The 17,256-nt window shown below is 32.9% G+C and overlaps 1 protein-coding gene and 1 pseudogene across 1 annotated transcript; both read left to right on the plus strand.

Moving 5' to 3' along the window:
- The first annotated feature begins 1,717 nt into the window (after positions 1 to 1,717).
- LOC113424408 (olfactory receptor 5G9-like) lies at positions 1,718 to 6,053 on the plus strand. The gene is made up of 2 exons (XM_026686081.2): positions 1,718 to 2,654; positions 6,031 to 6,053. The coding sequence occupies exons 1-2, from the start codon at positions 1,718 to 1,720 to the stop codon at positions 6,051 to 6,053; spliced, it is 960 nt and encodes a 319-aa protein (XP_026541866.2).
- A 6,041-nt stretch (positions 6,054 to 12,094) lies between these two features.
- Positions 12,095 to 13,081, plus strand: LOC113429488 (olfactory receptor 5AP2-like; annotated as a pseudogene).
- Positions 13,082 to 17,256: the final 4,175 nt, after the last annotated feature.

Below are 17,256 nucleotides of genomic sequence, written 5' to 3' on the forward strand. Positions count from 1 at the left end.
TGCCCTTCAGAAAAAAAATGTAGAATTGACAATATCGTCTGTAACTAATTATTCTACCTTCAGTGTCCACTATTTCGGCAGTCCTTGTAAGGTGTTTCTGTCAAGTAGTGTATTCCTCAAATGGAACCCTTGAACACTGTTTGTTCTATAAAGCTAAGTACTCTTAATAATATCAAAATTTAGTTTTTTTATTTAATTCTAAATTTATTGCTTGGTTCTTCCACCATTAAAGAAGATTCCTAAATGGTTTATCTTTCAATTGTATGGGTTTCCCCCCACAGTTTTTGCTAAGGAAGGATATTCTTTTAAAACTTATTAAAGAAGCATATTGAAAAAAGATTTATGAAGATTCAAGTTCGATTGCTTTATATTTTCAAGCATTGAGCCAGGGATGTACATGAACTCTAAATGCCAGATCAAGTTCCATAGTTCCACTTCAATTGTGTTCTCCAACACCTGAAATTGAAATGTATGGTTCTTTCCTTTTTCAATAAGCAAAACTCTGTATAATCAACAGCTATTGATAATTTTCTCCTCTTTTTTAGATTGGTGATCATCATCTACTCATAAATATTTCTATTTATTGTTTCTTTTGTGTGGAAAATGTAATTTTATTCCAGAATTAGATTTTCTAATGGTTCAGCTATTATATTTTTGTGCAAATTTTTTAATATGAGGCTTTATATGATGATGAAGGAAAATAATTTGTCACCATAATCATTAGTTCCTTGTTTAATCAAGTAAAATTGTGTCAACATTTTTGCTAATTATAACTTTCATTATGAAAAATGACAGTATCACTGTTTCAATTAGATCAAATAGCATCTTATTCGGAATTCTGTATGCATGTTTCTTTGCTACAAAATCATTTTCCCTATTGTTAGTTGCACCTTAATTCTAATGCTTAATTTATCATTATGTAGATATAATCTTTTACAGTTTAGAGATGTAGACATACGGGACAATCACAGAGAAACAGGGTATAGGTAGTCCTTGACTAACACCAGTTCATTTAGTGACAGTTCAAAGTTACAATGGCACTGAAAAAAGTATCATGATCATTTTTCAGTTACAATCCTTGAAGCATTCCCATGATCATGTGATCAAAATTCAGATGCTTGGCATTGGTTCATATGTATGACTATTGCTGTGTTCTAAGGTCATGTTCACCTTTTATAACCTTTTGACAAGCAAAGTCAATCTGGGGAAGCCAGATTCACTTAACAATCAGGTTACTAACTTATCAACTGCAATGATTCACTTAACAACTGTGGGAAGTAAGGTTGTAAAATGGCTAAACCTCACTTAACAAATGTTTCACAACAACATACATTTTGGGGTTAACTGTGGTCAAAACTGGAAGACTACCTGTAGTATCTTTCCTCCCATCACCATTGTCACAAAAAATGGCACAAACTACGATTACTATATTTTAATTTTTGCTGTTCACTGTAATTCTCATTATTTTCCCAGGGCATATCTTCCAAGATCCAAGCACGTACACTGAATAAAACCAGATGAGATGCTTCCTTCTTTTGCTGATTTCACTTGTTAGCCAAAACACAGAGAAAAGAATCCCTGGTTTATTTTTCGATAAGACCTTCAATTCTTTGAAGACTTTTTAAAAAATGAAAGTTGAGTTATCTAGTAGAGCATAATATTGTATGATGTCCTGATTATATTCTAACTTTGGTATAATAATTATTAACCAAACAAAATGTTGTATATAGACAAGAGAAATGAGACAAGCACCACAAAATTCCTATTCTTAGGATTAGGGAATCCAGTTGAACTGCAGCCTTTTTTTTTCTTGCTCTTCTTGGTGATTTATCTTGTGACATCAATTGGAAACATCATCATCATCATATTAGTGGCAGCTAACCAACACCTTCATATCCCAATGTACTTTTTCCTTGGGAATTTGTCCTGTGTGGAGATTTGCTATTCTTCGACTATCTTACCAAAAATGTTATCTGATGTATTCGGTGGAGACAGAACTATTACTGTTAGAAACTGTCTAATCCAATATTATTTCTTTGGCTCTTGTGTAGGCGTAGAAACATTTCTTCTTGCAGCAATGTCTTATGACCGTTATTTGGCAATATGTAGACCTCTATTCTATACTTCTCTAATGAATAAGGAAGTTTGTTTACAGCTTATAGCTGTAGCATGGATAAATGGTTTTATGGCTAATAGCATTATTGTCTTTCTGATAGCTCAGTTTTCATTCTGTGGATCTAATGTGATAGATCATTATTTTTGTGACTTAAGTCCACTGAAAAAACTGTCTTGCAGTGATCCTAGCTTATTTGAACTCATTGTTCTTCTCTTGTCTTTTATTTTTACTGTTGCTCCATTTTTCCTGACCTTCAGTTCTTATATTTGTATCATTTTCAGCATCATAAAAATCCAATCTATTATTGGAAGACAGAAAGCTTTTTCAACCTGCTCCTCTCATCTTATGGTGGTTTGTCTTTTTTACAGCACCTTAATCATTGTCTATATATTGCCAGACACCCCAACTCTGAGGCATCTCAATAAATTTTTCTCCATTTTTTATACAATCCTGACTCCTCTGGCCAATCCCCTCATCTATACTTTAAGAAATAAAGAAGTTCACCAGGCTTTAAGAAGAACTGTTGATAAGTTGAGAACCATTTTTTGAAGGCAACTAGACAGAAGATAAGAACACAAATAATGCCTAGCTGGATCAGATGTCCAGTCCATCTAGTCCAGCAGTCTGTTCTTCCAGTGGGTAACCAGATACACAGGGAAGCCCCCAACTCTCCCAAAATATGGCCTTCATATAGAACCACACTGCCATCAAGATTTTCCTAGCTTCCATGGAGCACTCACAAAGGGATAGGCCAAAGAGATTCTTTATCTTTAACTGGTAAAAATGTTGAACATATTTGCTAAACTAGGAATAGTTACTGTATGTCTTTGCAGCCACAACTGTACATCTCTGGTGTTTTGCTTGTCAAGGATGTAACAACTGTGATGAAGTAGTGAAAATGATTTTGACTGTAATTTTGTACTTTGTCCATTTTATAAAGAAGGGTAATATCAATGTTAAAATTAGTGCGCTGACTTTTTTTTAACAAAATGAATCAATTGAGAAAATACAACTTAATCAGGAATGTAATTGTATTTGGACTTCTGATTAATCATTGTAACTTGATTCTAATCAAAAATGATCTGTCTTGTAGATGTGACATTATATACAGTAGTTTAGAATGGAGAAGGAGGAATGAGATGGATTATATGAAACAAAGTTGTAAATTTCCTACCATAAGCACTGATTAAAAACAATCAAAATTAAACTTTCTTGCTCAAATATTAAAAAATATTAATCAGTAGAACATTTTGAAATTCTATTTTTTTTCAAGTTTCCAAGACAAAAATAAATAAATAGATTGAACAAAACTGGAAGATTTCCTTTTTATACCAATCATTTCAACAATTTAATTCATAAAATAAAGATGTTTAAAATAAAGATGCTAAAATATGGTGATTGGTTTTTGGTAAGGCATTGGAAGCTACTATCTTTAATAAAATTGGGATTTGTCATTGTAACATCTAGTGGAGGATATATATAAATGATTTCTTCATTATATTTTAACTGGTACACTGCATAAAGATATGACAAGATTGCTGTATGAAGAGAAAGCAAATGAGATAGGTATCACAGAATATATCCTTGTATGTTTGGGGAATCCTACTACATTATAACTTCTTCATTTCCTTCTTGGTGATTAATTTTATATATAAAAATTATATATAACTTTAAATAACAATAAGAACCAATACAAACTAAAGTAGAAAAAGAAAGAAAAGGAATAAATGAAGGAAAATAAAACTAAAAGCGCAAAAAAGAAAAATTAGAAGAAAAGGAAAGAAGAAAAAGAGAAAAAAGAAAGATATTAAAAAGTTGCTTCCAATCTTCTTCATGATGGTTGTAAGAACAATGATAGTTTAAACAGTTTTTCTATAAGATGGCTCTTTTTTTCTGTTATCTATTTCGTCTAATCATAAAAAAGGAACATTTTTTTTCTTTTATGCAAAAATTCCATAAGAAATTTAAGGTCAGTGTAGATATTATCTTTGTCATCACCACTAACCATTTCTGTTACAGCTATTGCCAGATGTTCCATCTTTGTATATACAAGCATCTTACTTCACTTACCATGCATAAAAAGATGTTCCATGACTTTTTTCTAACTCTTTATTCACCAATCCCAAGAGGAAAAGTTCTGGTTGCAACTGAATATTAATTTTTGAAATCCTCTGAATAACTGTATGAATTTGAGGCCAAAAATTTATTTCTTTTTTAATATGTCTACCAAACACATTATAATGACCCTTCTAGTTGTTCTCTTGATTTTATTTTATATTGGTAAAATTCTGTTATCTCATGATATGTTAAACATTTAACTTTGCCTATTATTTCTCACCCATAAAACACTTCTTGTGCTGACAACAACAAAAGTGTGGCTCTCAGCATAAGAACAAATGTGACCAGGATTTGTATCTATTCCATATTCTCTCAATTACAAGTCCAAATAATATAAAATTTGAAATCTACATTAACCTTGACTTCTAACAGGAATCCATGCCATCCAAATTTGAGATCTTGTTCTTCTAACTCTAAAAGTCTTTTACTTTTCAGAAACACCCATTCTTTTTCCACAAGCTGCAAAGTCTAATTTTAAACCAGATAGACCCAATCTTCTTTTTTCTTTTGCATCTTATAACACTTTTGTTATTTAACTTGTGACTTTTTCTAGTGCCATACAAACTTGGATATATTGTTTTATCTTTGTTAATGGTACTACAGTTGTCAAAATAGATATTGTCTGAAATAAAAAGATCATTCTAGGGAAATATATGTTTATCATAGAAATTCTCCCCAACAATAAAAACTGTAGCTTCTTTTAGTATGTTATTTTTAATTTTGTTCCCAGTTTTAACATAATTATTTTGAAACAACATACAATTAATATTTCTCATAGCGACACACAAATATGTAACTTTTTATTAATCTTAAAACTCATTTTCTTCATCAATTCTGTTTGATCTTTTTCATATTTCTTGTTAATTTTTGTCTTATGATTATTAATCTCAAAACCTGCTAGCAGTTTTCTTCTGAGTGGAATTCAAGGTGTTAGTTTTATTTATTTATTTATTTTGATTTGTCAATCGCTTACAAGATAATATATGTAAGTATATACATAGTTATGAATACATGAAATGGGTACATATAAGAAAAATAAAAGAAACAATAGGACAGGGAAGGTAGGCACATTGGTGCACTTATGCATGCCCCCTACAGACCACTTAGGAAAGGGGTGAGGTCAATAGTAGACAGTCTAAGGTTAAAGTTTTTGGGGTTTGGGGAAGAAACCACAGAGTCGGTAGAGTATTCCAGACATTGACCACTCTGTTGCTGAAGTCTTATTTCCTGCAATCAAGTTTGGTGCGGTTTACTTTGAGTTTGTATCTATTGTGTGCTCTTGTGTTGTTATGGTTGAAGCTGAAGTATTCATTTACAGGTAGGACATTGCAATGTATGATTTTATATACCATACTTAGATCAGACCGAAGATGGCATAGTTCTAGGTTTTCTAGGTCTAGAATTTCAAGTCTGGTGGCATAAGGTATTCTACAATGAGTAGAGGAGTGGAGAACTCTTCTTGTGAAATATTTCTGGATTTTCTCAACTGTCCTAATATCAGATACATAATGTGGGTTCCAGACTGATGAGCTGTATTCGAGTATTGATCTAGCAAATGTTTTTTTTTTTAAACAAATTTTATTCAGTTTTTCACATAAAAACAAAAAGCTCTTTTTAGTGGACAAGATATTTCTGGGCCATCACTTTTACATACAAATATGAAAATAGTTATACATTCATATATGCATACTTAATTCTATTATTACCTTTTCCATTCCAAACTTTCAGAAAAGAGAGAAACAAACAATTTAATCCTAGTCTCTTAGATTAATCTCAATCCAAACATCCTTTCATTTCATTTCAATTATTTCAAATATAATCCTTTGATATTTATTTTAAAAACAAATAATAACAATATATATTTATCTAATTTTTAAAAAGTTACCAATGTCTCTCCTTCCTTTTACTAGTCTGTATTAGCTTATTAATTTAAATAGTTCTTTAATCTGTCATTTTTTTTTCCATCACACATTCTTCCTATAAATTCTAGATTAATACAAAATTTAACACTAAAAAAAAGAAACAAGCATAGGTTTCCCCCCTTTTACTGCTTTGAGTGTGACACCTCAGTGGTTAAAATATACCTTTATTCCCTCATCTTGGTTCCCAATAAACCTTTATTTTTAAGTAGTTACAATAATAATCATTACATCTTTTCATTTGGATTCCGCAATATATCCCCCCCCCTTAATTTTATTTCTAATTTCAAAAAAATAAAAGGGATAGATTGACTATTTAATTCCTGGTCACTGATATTGACCTCATTTTTAAACATCTTCACATTCATTTCAATTATTACAATTTCTTCAATAGACCTTAACTTTTCTTTTAAAGATAAAAATAAAAATGTATATTCATCTAATAAGAGTTATCAGTATCTATCCCTCCATTAATAATCTATATTACCCTATTTTCTAAGTATTTTTTTAATTGCAAATATATTCTTGTTACCACTTGTCACCCTGCAGAATCCCCCTTTTAATTCATCAACCATTATCTCTGAAAAAACAATTTCTTTTTATCATTTTACTATTTCCGTGTTTCTTTATTTCCTGCAGCTTTCTTACTGCCCCTCCTCCCCCTCTTTTTCCCATATCTTTTCTCATTCCAGTTTATATCCCTCTCTTTCTTGATATCTTCCTTTCCCCTTTTCTGCTGTGCCTTTCTACCTCTCCTGATCTCACAGGTATTCCCCTTTATGATTATCTTCTTAAATTTCAACTTTTAAGCCTTTCTTCTTTCCCCTCGTCTTTGTAGTGTTCTTTGTGTTAATTGTCTATTTAAAATGGCTTCTCCTTGAGTCGACTCCTCCTCCTCTGGAGTTCTTTCTTCTTGTTCTTCAATCGCCCTTTCCATTTCTTCTAACACAGAGCAAAGTGATTTGCCTTTTTCCTGTAGTAATTCTCTCATATTTTTAAGTTCCATTCTTAATTCCCAAAGAGATATCATCATTACACACTCTTGTATTTTATAATCGTTGAAGTCCACAAAAAAACACTTTTACTTTCCTTCTTTCTTCTTCAAGTTTTCTAAAGTTTTTAATTGTTCCAACCCAGGGTCTATACCAAAAACATCAATCAATCCCACAGTCAGTCTTTCCTTGCTTCTTTCTTTATTCTGGTTCTGCTTTCACTTTCTAAAATTCTTACTTTGTTTCAAAAATTCTTTAACATTATATTGACATAAGTTCATACCGAAACAGGATGATTTCCCTTTTGTTTGAGTTTATTTGTCAAAAGATGGCACTCTCCATTATACAAAGTTCTCACCTTTCCTCCCTATTTTATTATTTAGGGTTTTTTGAACCTCAATATTCCAGCACAATCCAGTCTCCAATTTGTAAGTTTTATTATTATTATTTTTTGACAATCTTAAGTCCAGCTTTATTTTACACCTTTTTATTGCCAAAATATTTTAGTCCAATTTAATTAAGTCTTTAGTTCCGGCTTCTTACTTTCCCAGTTCAAAGCCCCACTTAGCTGTCAAAATTATTTTCTTATTTTTTTCCTGTCCCTTTGTATTTCCGCCGCTCACTTTTCTTTTCTTAACAGTTTGATGTTACCTTAATCACGGGGTACTTTTGGTTAGTTGTTTTGCCCAATTATCCTGGCTCAGATGTTATCCACCTCTTTCTTCACTCCTGCACAAATCTTAATCCAGCCGAGTCCTCCTCTTTGGGGTGGCCATTTTAAACCACCACTGCTTCAGTTGTCTTCAGGGGGGAAAAAGACCAAGCCCAGGAGGGGAGATGTGGCTCTCCTCAACCTGGCTTGCAGCTTCCCCTTACTCCACCCCCCTGCAAGACAACTTCAGCCCCTAATCACAATGATCAGGGCTCTCCAACAAAAGAGCACGGACCATAGCCACGGACAGTCGCGATCTAGAGTCAGTCTGTGAGGAGGACTAAACCCGGAAGTCTGGTCTTGCAAATGTTTTGTATGATCTAGTTAGTAGTGTGATATTACCAGATAAAAAGTTACATAGGATTAGGTTAACAACTCTTAATGCCTTTTTGGCTATGTAGTTACAGTGGGCTCTAGCACTTAGATCATTAGAGATGAGTATTCCAAGGTCTTTTACAGAGCTTGGATCATCAACAAGGTCTTGACTATTCAGCTTGTATTTTATTTTCTGATTTTTTTTTTTGCCAATATGTAAGACAGAGCATTTATTTGTTGAGATTTGAAGTTGCCATTTGTTTGACCATTCTGATACATAGTCAAGATCTTTTTGAAGGGTAGCAGTATTGTCTGTGGTATTGAACAGCTTTACATCATTAGCGAAGAGAACGCAGTTTCTCTTGATATGATCACAGAGGTCATTTATGTAGAGTATGAAGAGAGTTGGCCCTAGAACACTGCCTTGGGGGACACCACTGTTGACAGGTACAGAATTTGATAGGACACTCCCAATTTTGACCATTTGTTGTCTGTTTGACAGGAATGCTTCTATCCAGTTATGCAGTTGTCCAGAGATACCGTAAGATTTTAGTTTTAGGAGTAGTTTGTCGTGTAACACTGAATCAAAGGCTTTACAGAAGTCTATGTAGATTGCGTCTATTGTTTTGCCCTGATCGAGTTGTATAGTCCATATGTTTTTGCAGTGTAAGAGTTGCAGAATGCAGGATAGTTTTTTTTTCTGAAACCAAATTGTTTCAATAAATAGTTATTGCCTTTTAAGCTTCACATGGCCCAGGACCAGCTTAACTGCAGGATCACCTTTTTCTGATGGTTTCTGGTCATCCCACCAGAATGGATAGAGTGGACTGGCACTCAAGGTCCCTCTTCTTAAATATTGATATCCTGTTTGTTCTCAGGAAGGTGCCAGACACTGGGATAGGACAAAATCGGATCCTCTGAAAGTGACTCCCTGAGCAGCTAGGAGATTTTCCTCTTCTGCTAGTTCTTTGGCCTCATGCTGTCCAGATTCAAACAGTAACAACTAGGAATGGCATCAGATGGTCCGCAGACAACTGCAATTAATTATTTGTGAAGAGGAATCTGGGTGGTTGCAGTTCATGGTAAGAATGGCCAGATTGTTGGATCTATCATCTGTTCAGATTTCTAAGCATACCTTCATTTTAAGATCACTTTTTGAATTTGTTTTATTTTGCTTTGCCTTACATTTTAAATGTTAAAATCTGATTGAACACTGAAGTATCTTTTACACGTTGCTGGATTATAAATGTGATTTTTGTTTTTTACTACTTTTCTGGGAGGTTAAACACTTGATTTTGCTGCATGGAGTTGGCAGCATGAATGTTTCTTTTGTAGTGAAAACGATCTGATTTACACTGGGCTCTTACTGTAAGGAATTTGTAATTTACTGGATTTTACAATAACTTTACTGTTTTACTGTACTTTATTTCTGAATATTTTTTAATTCTTTTTTTTAAGACAGGAACTCTTCCCTTCATCTCTTCTATTCATGCTCTATGGTGGGAAAAATTATCTCAATCATTCCTGCAGTTAGCTGTTTGTGGAATAGACTGTCTCTGAGAAGAATTGCCTATGTTTTTGGACTATGGGGTAAAAATGGAAACAACAAAAGACTTCTTGGAAGTCTTTGAAAGAATAATTCTTTTTTAATATACAAGTTCTCTTTGAAAATTTAATAGGTTCAATGAAGCAACAGTAACCTATGAAGATAATAGGTTCAATGAAGCAACAGCAACTATAAAACAATCAAAAGATACTCAGATACAGGCAATAGCAAAAACAGATTTGGAATCAAAATGGATTGGAAATTAATTTGTCCCTGACAGAGTTTAAGGAGAAGGAACTTTGGTGGAAAATTACAGATTTGATGGAGAAGACGGGAATGGCTATGAATTCAAGAGATTTTGAGATGATAGAATGGATGGTTATGAATTAGATTTTTTAAAGAAAATTCATGGACTTTTAAAAAGACAAATGCTGTGGCGATACTTGCAACTGAGATTCAGAATCAGTTAAGGATATTTGATCCTCCATGGACCAAAGACAATGACTGTAGTGGATTAGACGGAAATTGAAGCCAATGCAGACTTTCTGCAAACTAAATGCAATAATAAATTGTTGTGATTGGGATCTTTTGCACAAAACCTAGCACTGCATACTGTGGAAACTAGCTATCCTTGGGATATCTCTTATTAAGTAGCTCCTGACAGCTTCCAAGTTACTTGGGTGTCATCTTCCTTGGTATGTTTACTTTTTATATTATGCTTTTAAACCTGTTTGCTTTAGTTAATAATAAAGCTTAAAATATCTTTATTTACTGATGTGCTTACTGCCTCTTGATCCAAAACATCCAACTGCCTAGGCATCTGTTCAGTGTCCTGACAATGAAAAAAAAATCCCACTTGCCACTAGAAAACTTTATAGCAAATCTTCAATCTTTTTTGTTTTTTGAAGGTGAGAAGAAAATTTTCACAATGCTAGAAAGTCAATTTCACTCCTGCCAAATATTGGACTCCTGCTTATGTTAATTGTGAAATTGTGAGGATGTGATTGAGATTTTATTAAAAAGATGGTTTAGAGAAAAAAACAGAAGACAGTTCTTTGAGCACTTACTAAATTTTTTTTTCAAGATGTGAAAAAAAATAGCTATTGGATTCTATAAACTTTTGAGCAATATAATGCATGATCTTAATTGATGCTTATTTTCTGAAAAAGACTCTAGGCTGCTTGAATTTTTTATTAAGAAATTTTGGTTAAGAAAAATCTGAAGCTATAATCTTTATTATGGTCAGTATGCCAGATCATTTTCATATATATGTCTTCCAGGTATTGCCTTCAGTAAAATATTTTCTTAAAATAACATTATTGACAATTATTTGCTTTCTTTTGGCCTTCCTTGTGTCACTCGTGTTTTGGAGAACCTAATCTAATCTGCTGAGTGCAGACTTAACTTCCTGGGAATTGATAATTGCTCAAGAAAACTGATTATATTTGAGCTAAGCATTTTGGTCACCTTATCCTAAAATCACTAAGAGAGTCCATTTACCATTTATAAAATGGCATGTATTAGTTTTGTTCATGAAATAATACTGAAATAATACTATAATGAAGTCATTCCTGAATTGGAATTAGACATATTCACAAGGGATTGTTTCTCTAATTATTAGACATGATAATTTCAACTTTTTTTTTACAAAATAATATTTAATAAAGGCAGAGACATAATTTCTATTGACTTCTAAAGCTGCTGTTAATTCTTTGGGGCTGGACAGGCTAGGAAACAGAGCATACAAAGATTGATTCTATTATTACATGGAATATGATATAGTTTTGAAAGCCTCTCTGAGTGTCTTTTTTCTTCCTCACTCCTTTCCATACCAAGGAGAAACAGACCAGGTTAGTCTTGAATAATTTTTTCTTCCTTCTTTTCTTCCAGGGTAATATAGTGTTTATGTAACAACTTTTAAATGCAACTTTTAAGGCCATCTCTGTAATTTTCTACAATAGAGCAGTATCACAAAAAACAGCAAAGTAGTGTCTTTTCTGTCATCACTATTGTTCCTGAAAACTACAAAAGGTTTGCTTTCTATTTTATTTTGGGTGTCTTTTGATGACGCAAATGTTAAAGAGACTGACATAATAGTTTTTGTAATTCTCAATCTTTTTTCAGTCTGAACTTCAAATATCATCAAGCAGAGATGAAGAAAACCAGATGAGAAGATGCCATCTTATTATAAAAACCATTGTCACAATTTCATCATTAGTTAAAATGGAGAAATGTAGAGTCCTCATAATTCATTCTAGCTGAGTTCTTCAATTTTATGTGGACTCAAGCTAATTCTCAAGCTATATTTTATAAGAAAGTTTGGATTCATTATTATATGTTATGCATTTAAGGGCTCAGATTGATTGATTTGGAAAAATGTTGAATGTAAATAAAGAAAATGAGACAAGCATCACCAGATTCATCCTCTTGGGTCTGGGGAATAACACTGAGTTGTGGCCTTTTTTTTTCTTACTCTTCCTGGTGATTTATCTTGTGACAATAATTGGGAATCTCATCATCATTTTATTAGTTGCAAATGACCAACAACTTCACACTCCTATGTACTTTTTTCTGGGGAATCTGTCTTGTCTTGAGACTTTCTATTCCTCAACTATTTTGCCAAAAATGTTGAGCAATTTGTTCACTGGAGACAGAACTATTACTGTGAATGGATGTCTGTCCCAATATTATTTCTTTGGCTGTTGTGTAGGTATAGAAACATTTCTCCTGGCAGCAATGTCTTATGACCGTTATTTGGCAATTTGTAGACCTCTATTATATGCTTCTGTTATGAATAAAAAGCTTTGCTTCCAGCTTATAGCTGGAGCATGGCTAAATGGTTTGATGGCTAATAGCATTGTTGTATTTCTTATAGCTCAGTTTTCCTTTTGTGGACCGAATGTAATCGACCATTATTTTTGTGATTTAAGCCCACTTGAAAAACTGTCTTGCAGTGATCCTAGCCTGCTTAAAATAATTGTTTTCCTCTTGACCTTCATTTTTACACTTGCTCCATTTTGTCTGACTGTTAGTTCTTACGTCTGTATCATTTCCAGCATCATAAGAATCCAATCCACCATTGGGAGGCAAAAGGCCTTTTCAACCTGTTCCTCTCATCTCATGGTTGTATGTCTCTTTTATGGAACTATTATAATTGTCTATATGTTACCAGACACCCCTACTCTGAGACAGCTTAATAAAATCTTCTCCATTTTTTATACAATCCTGACTCCTCTGGCCAATCCCCTCATCTATACTTTAAGAAATACAGAAATTCACAAAGCCTCTAGACGCGTTCAGACCAAATTGAGCCGCTTTTTTTGAAGGAATTATTTGAAGACATTCCTTCTTCTTCAGTACTAAGCATTTTAAATTCTTCATCAAAACAACAAAAACGTCATCAAAAAAGCACAACAAAGAATGTTCTTTCTGCACCAACTTAGAAAGCTCAAACTGCCCAAGGAGCTACTAATACAGAGGAATTTTTGAGTCTATCATCTGCACCTCTATAATTGTCTGGTTTGGTTCTGCAACCCAACAAGCCAGACACAGACTTCAGAAGGTAATTAGGACTGCAGAAAAACGATTACTACCCACCTGCCTTCAGTCAAGTCAAAAAGAGGGTTGTGAAAATATCTACAAACCCCTCACATCCTGGACATAAATTGTTTCAACTCCTACCCTCAAAACAATGCTATAGAGCACTGCACACCAGAAACTAGACACAAGAACAGTTTTTTCCCAAATGCCATCACTCTACTAAGCAAATAATTCACTCAACACTTTCCAACTGTTTACAAAGTCTGCACTATTATTACTATTAATGTTCTCATCACTCCTTATCACCCATCCCCTCCCACTTGTGACTGTATGACTGTAACTTTGTCACTTGTATCCTTACGATCTATACTGACTGTTTCCTAGTATGATTTGATTGCTTATTGTACTCTATGACTATTATTAAGTATTGTACCTTATGAATCTTGATGAATGTATCTTTTCTTTTATGTATACTGAGAGCATTTGCACCAAGACAAATACCTTGTGTGTCCAACCACACTTGACCAATAAAGAATTCTATTCTATTCTATTCTAAATATAGTTGCTAAACCAGAGGTAGCTATCAGAGGAAAGCACTGCTCCTTTTTATCATCATGATGAATGGGGAAGAAGGAACTTATATTGTCCATTTTGTATGTCAAACATGATTTGTTTCTAGGTTCAAAGCAATGTTGCTTAACATAGTGATATTTCTTTTCAATTTGCTATAAGTTTTCTATTTCAGAAATACAAAATGGATGTATATTGTGAACATATATGGATTGGGCTATGAATTGCTTAGCTCATTTCCAGAAACGGATGTTATTAAGTTGTCCTAAGTCTTTCTAAAGCTTAATTTACCCACTTCTTAGAAATCTTCCTTCATTATGTATAAGTTTTCTTTCCAAGTGGCATCAGACTTGCCCTATTTATGACAGTTTTAACTTCACAGTTTGTCAATTTCTAAACATTTTTTGGCTGTTACCTTTCTCTTTATAGTGTTATTTCCAATGTGAGTTTAGAATATGAATTTATGGCTATAAATTTCCCCCAAAAAAGGTCAGTTTCTTTAATATTTCAATCTCCATTTTTAAGGTTTAGAAATGTATCTGTTATAACTGATAGCACATTTTAGGAACAATAATTACTTCTGATATTCTAATAAATATTTATTATATTTTTCATGATAAGGAAGGAAGCAATGGCTGCAGAAAACTTAATTAGGTATTTTTGCATTAGCTTTTTTAAAAATAAAATTTTATTCAGTTTTCCACATATTAAAAACATCTTTTTTCAGTGAACAGCATGATTCCAGGTTATCACATTTCCATACAAACATGACTTTAGTTTCATACTCATCTTTCACATTTAAATTCATATCTTACCATTATTTTTCATATTTTCTATCATTTTTATTATATACTTTCCTCTAGCTTATTTTATATATTTAATCAATTTATTACTTGATCTATTTTCTTAAACTTTGAGTAACTCTCATTTTTCATATTCATTATACTTTATGGTTTTCTCTGTCAGGTTTGCAATTTCATCACATATATTTAATTCATCAGTACAAAAGTTTAATCTCAATTCAAACATTTCAAAAAAATTTCCCTACTATTATCAATTTGAGTGTGCCACTCCATAGCATACATATTATGTAATCCCCCTTTAAATCCTATTAATTATTTAATTTTTAATTATCACCTAAAAAGTTAATACTAGTATTCTTCCAACACATACTACATTGCATATATATCTTTCAGTTCAGGGCCTGCAAGTTTCCCCTTTAATTACATAAAAATATTTATAGTTTTAAAAGAAAAAAAATAATCTATTCAATTCATCATAAAAACTGATATTATTCTCCTAGTCACAATTTCCATGTTTCATTTCAGCTGTATTTTATAAATTCATTAAACATAGTTAATAAACTTATCATAGCTTCCCTTTTTTCACAATTATTTCACATTTAACTCTGTATATAATTCCATAAAAAAGCAAACATTACAGTAACAGAACAATATCAGTTCTAATCTCTCATTTTAGTAATCTGTATTTCACTATTTTCTAATTAATTTATTACTTTTTTCATTTATTTTACACCTCATCAACTTGCAGAATCCCTTTTCTTAATTCTTAACTAATCATTATCTCTGTGCTTTTTAAACAAACAATTTCTTTTCATTTTTGTTCGATTTCCATATTTCTTTATTTCTTGGTTCTGTTTCTTATTGTCTCTTTTCTCCTTCATTCTTCCCCTCTTTTTTTACTCCAATTTTTTAAAACTCCCTTCTGCAATTCCCTTTTCTGCTGTTTTCTTTTACTTTGCTTGGTTTTCAAAATAAACTCCTTTTTAATTACCATTTCAAACCTCCTATTTTTAATTTCCCTTCTTTTCCCCTTCGCTTTAACTTTTGTTGTTTTAAATGTTCATTAAAGATGGCCTCTTCTTTAATCAGCTTCTCTTCTTCTGGCATTCCTCATTGTTCTTCATGCTCTAAGATTGCCATTTCTAAACATTGTAAGGTAAGGCATATCCTTCTTCTTGTAACATTTCTTTCATGTTTCTAAGTTGTAGTTTTAGTTCAAAGAGCAATTCTGCCATTTTTCCACTTTTATCCAGTAACTTGATTTAACCAATATCTATAAAGTTTATTTCCAATGATCAGCTTTTATTAATTCCTCTTTTAGGTTTTCCAAATTCATCTCATAGTTCAGTATCAATAGATTAAAGTTTGTACCAAGATTATCAAACAATCCCAAAAAAGTTTCTTCCTGCTTTTTTCTTTGTCTTAATGTTCAATATTCCATTTTCATTTTCCAGGGTCTCTATTTTATTGTATCCTAATTTCAGTTATTTTATATCAAATAAATTCTTGAAGGTACCAGGCTTTTAAAAAGAAAAAAAGAAAAAAGGGAAACAAGCAATTTCTTTTGCCAATAGATGGCACTCTCTGTTATGTCTAAAATCATTTCTTTTTTCTTTTTCCTCATTTTTTCTCTCTAGTTCAGGCCTTTAAAGTTCAAAAGTTCTAATATTTCCAAGTATCAATTACTTTTTTTTTATTTCCCCCCCCCCTGACACATTCAAGTACGGCTTTAATTATGCCTGTTTAGCGTCAGAGTTATATATTCATCCTATATAAACAAGAATCTTCTTCTGGCTTCTTCCTTTTAAGGTTCAAAACCCCTTTAAGCTGTCAAAAATTCCTTTCTTCACTTCTTTATTAGTCACTTCAATTAACTCTCTTAAAAAAAAATTATTTAATTCTGGGGTACCTTTTATTTAAAAATTGCATCCAATGCTCCTGGTTTCTGTGCTGTCCTCTTCTTCATGATTTTATCCCGGTCAGCTCACCTCTTCAGGGTGGCCATATTGGCCACTGCTACAGCTATCTTTGCAGGGGAGTATTACCAAGCCAAGGAGGGGAGATGCGGCTCCCCTAGACCCAGCTGGCGGTCTCCCCCTTCTTCACCACCTCTGCGGGGTGGCTCTCGCCCCGAATCAGGATGATCAGGGCCCTCTGATGGGAGAGTATGAACTGAAACCATGGACGATTGCGGATTTTGGTCCATTGGCGAAGGAGTCCAGCCAGAAGCTTTTAAACTTTCAGATGAATCCAGATTTTTATAGACTACAACAGGGGTGCCAAACTCATAGCCCATGGGCCGGATGTGTTGTGTGCTGGAGATGCCCACCCCTGTTTTAGTGAAGGGGAAAAAAGTCACACTACATCATGTGACAACAATGTGACAATGCAAGTTTGACACCCCTGGACTACAAGATAGGTCCATGCATTTTTTTAGTTACATGTTGTAAGTAGATTGCCAATATGTTCTTCTAAGGACTGTAGGACCATAATCACCAAGTTGTTGAAGAATAGAACACCCAGTCACTACACTCCTAGGGCAGTACCCGTAACCATTACAGTATAGACTCTTTCTTTAATACTAGCCTGCAATAAGCATATCCTGTTATTGCAATTTCCTAATAT

Source organism: Notechis scutatus, chromosome Z, assembly GCF_049901735.1.
Source record: "Notechis scutatus isolate UNSWTSFEM ecotype Mainland chromosome Z, rNotScu1.2, whole genome shotgun sequence".
NCBI lineage: Eukaryota > Metazoa > Chordata > Lepidosauria > Squamata > Elapidae > Notechis > Notechis scutatus.

Excerpts from the sequence above, each read along its gene's own strand:
- LOC113424408 (XM_026686081.2), top strand. The coding sequence starts at position 1,718 with ATGTTGTATATAGACAAGAGAAATGAGACAAGCACCACAAAATTCCTA. Across the intron at positions 2,655-6,030 it reads AACTGTTGATAAGTTGAGAA|CATTTCAATTATTTCAAATA; the intron begins CCATTTTTTGAA and ends ATCCTTTCATTT.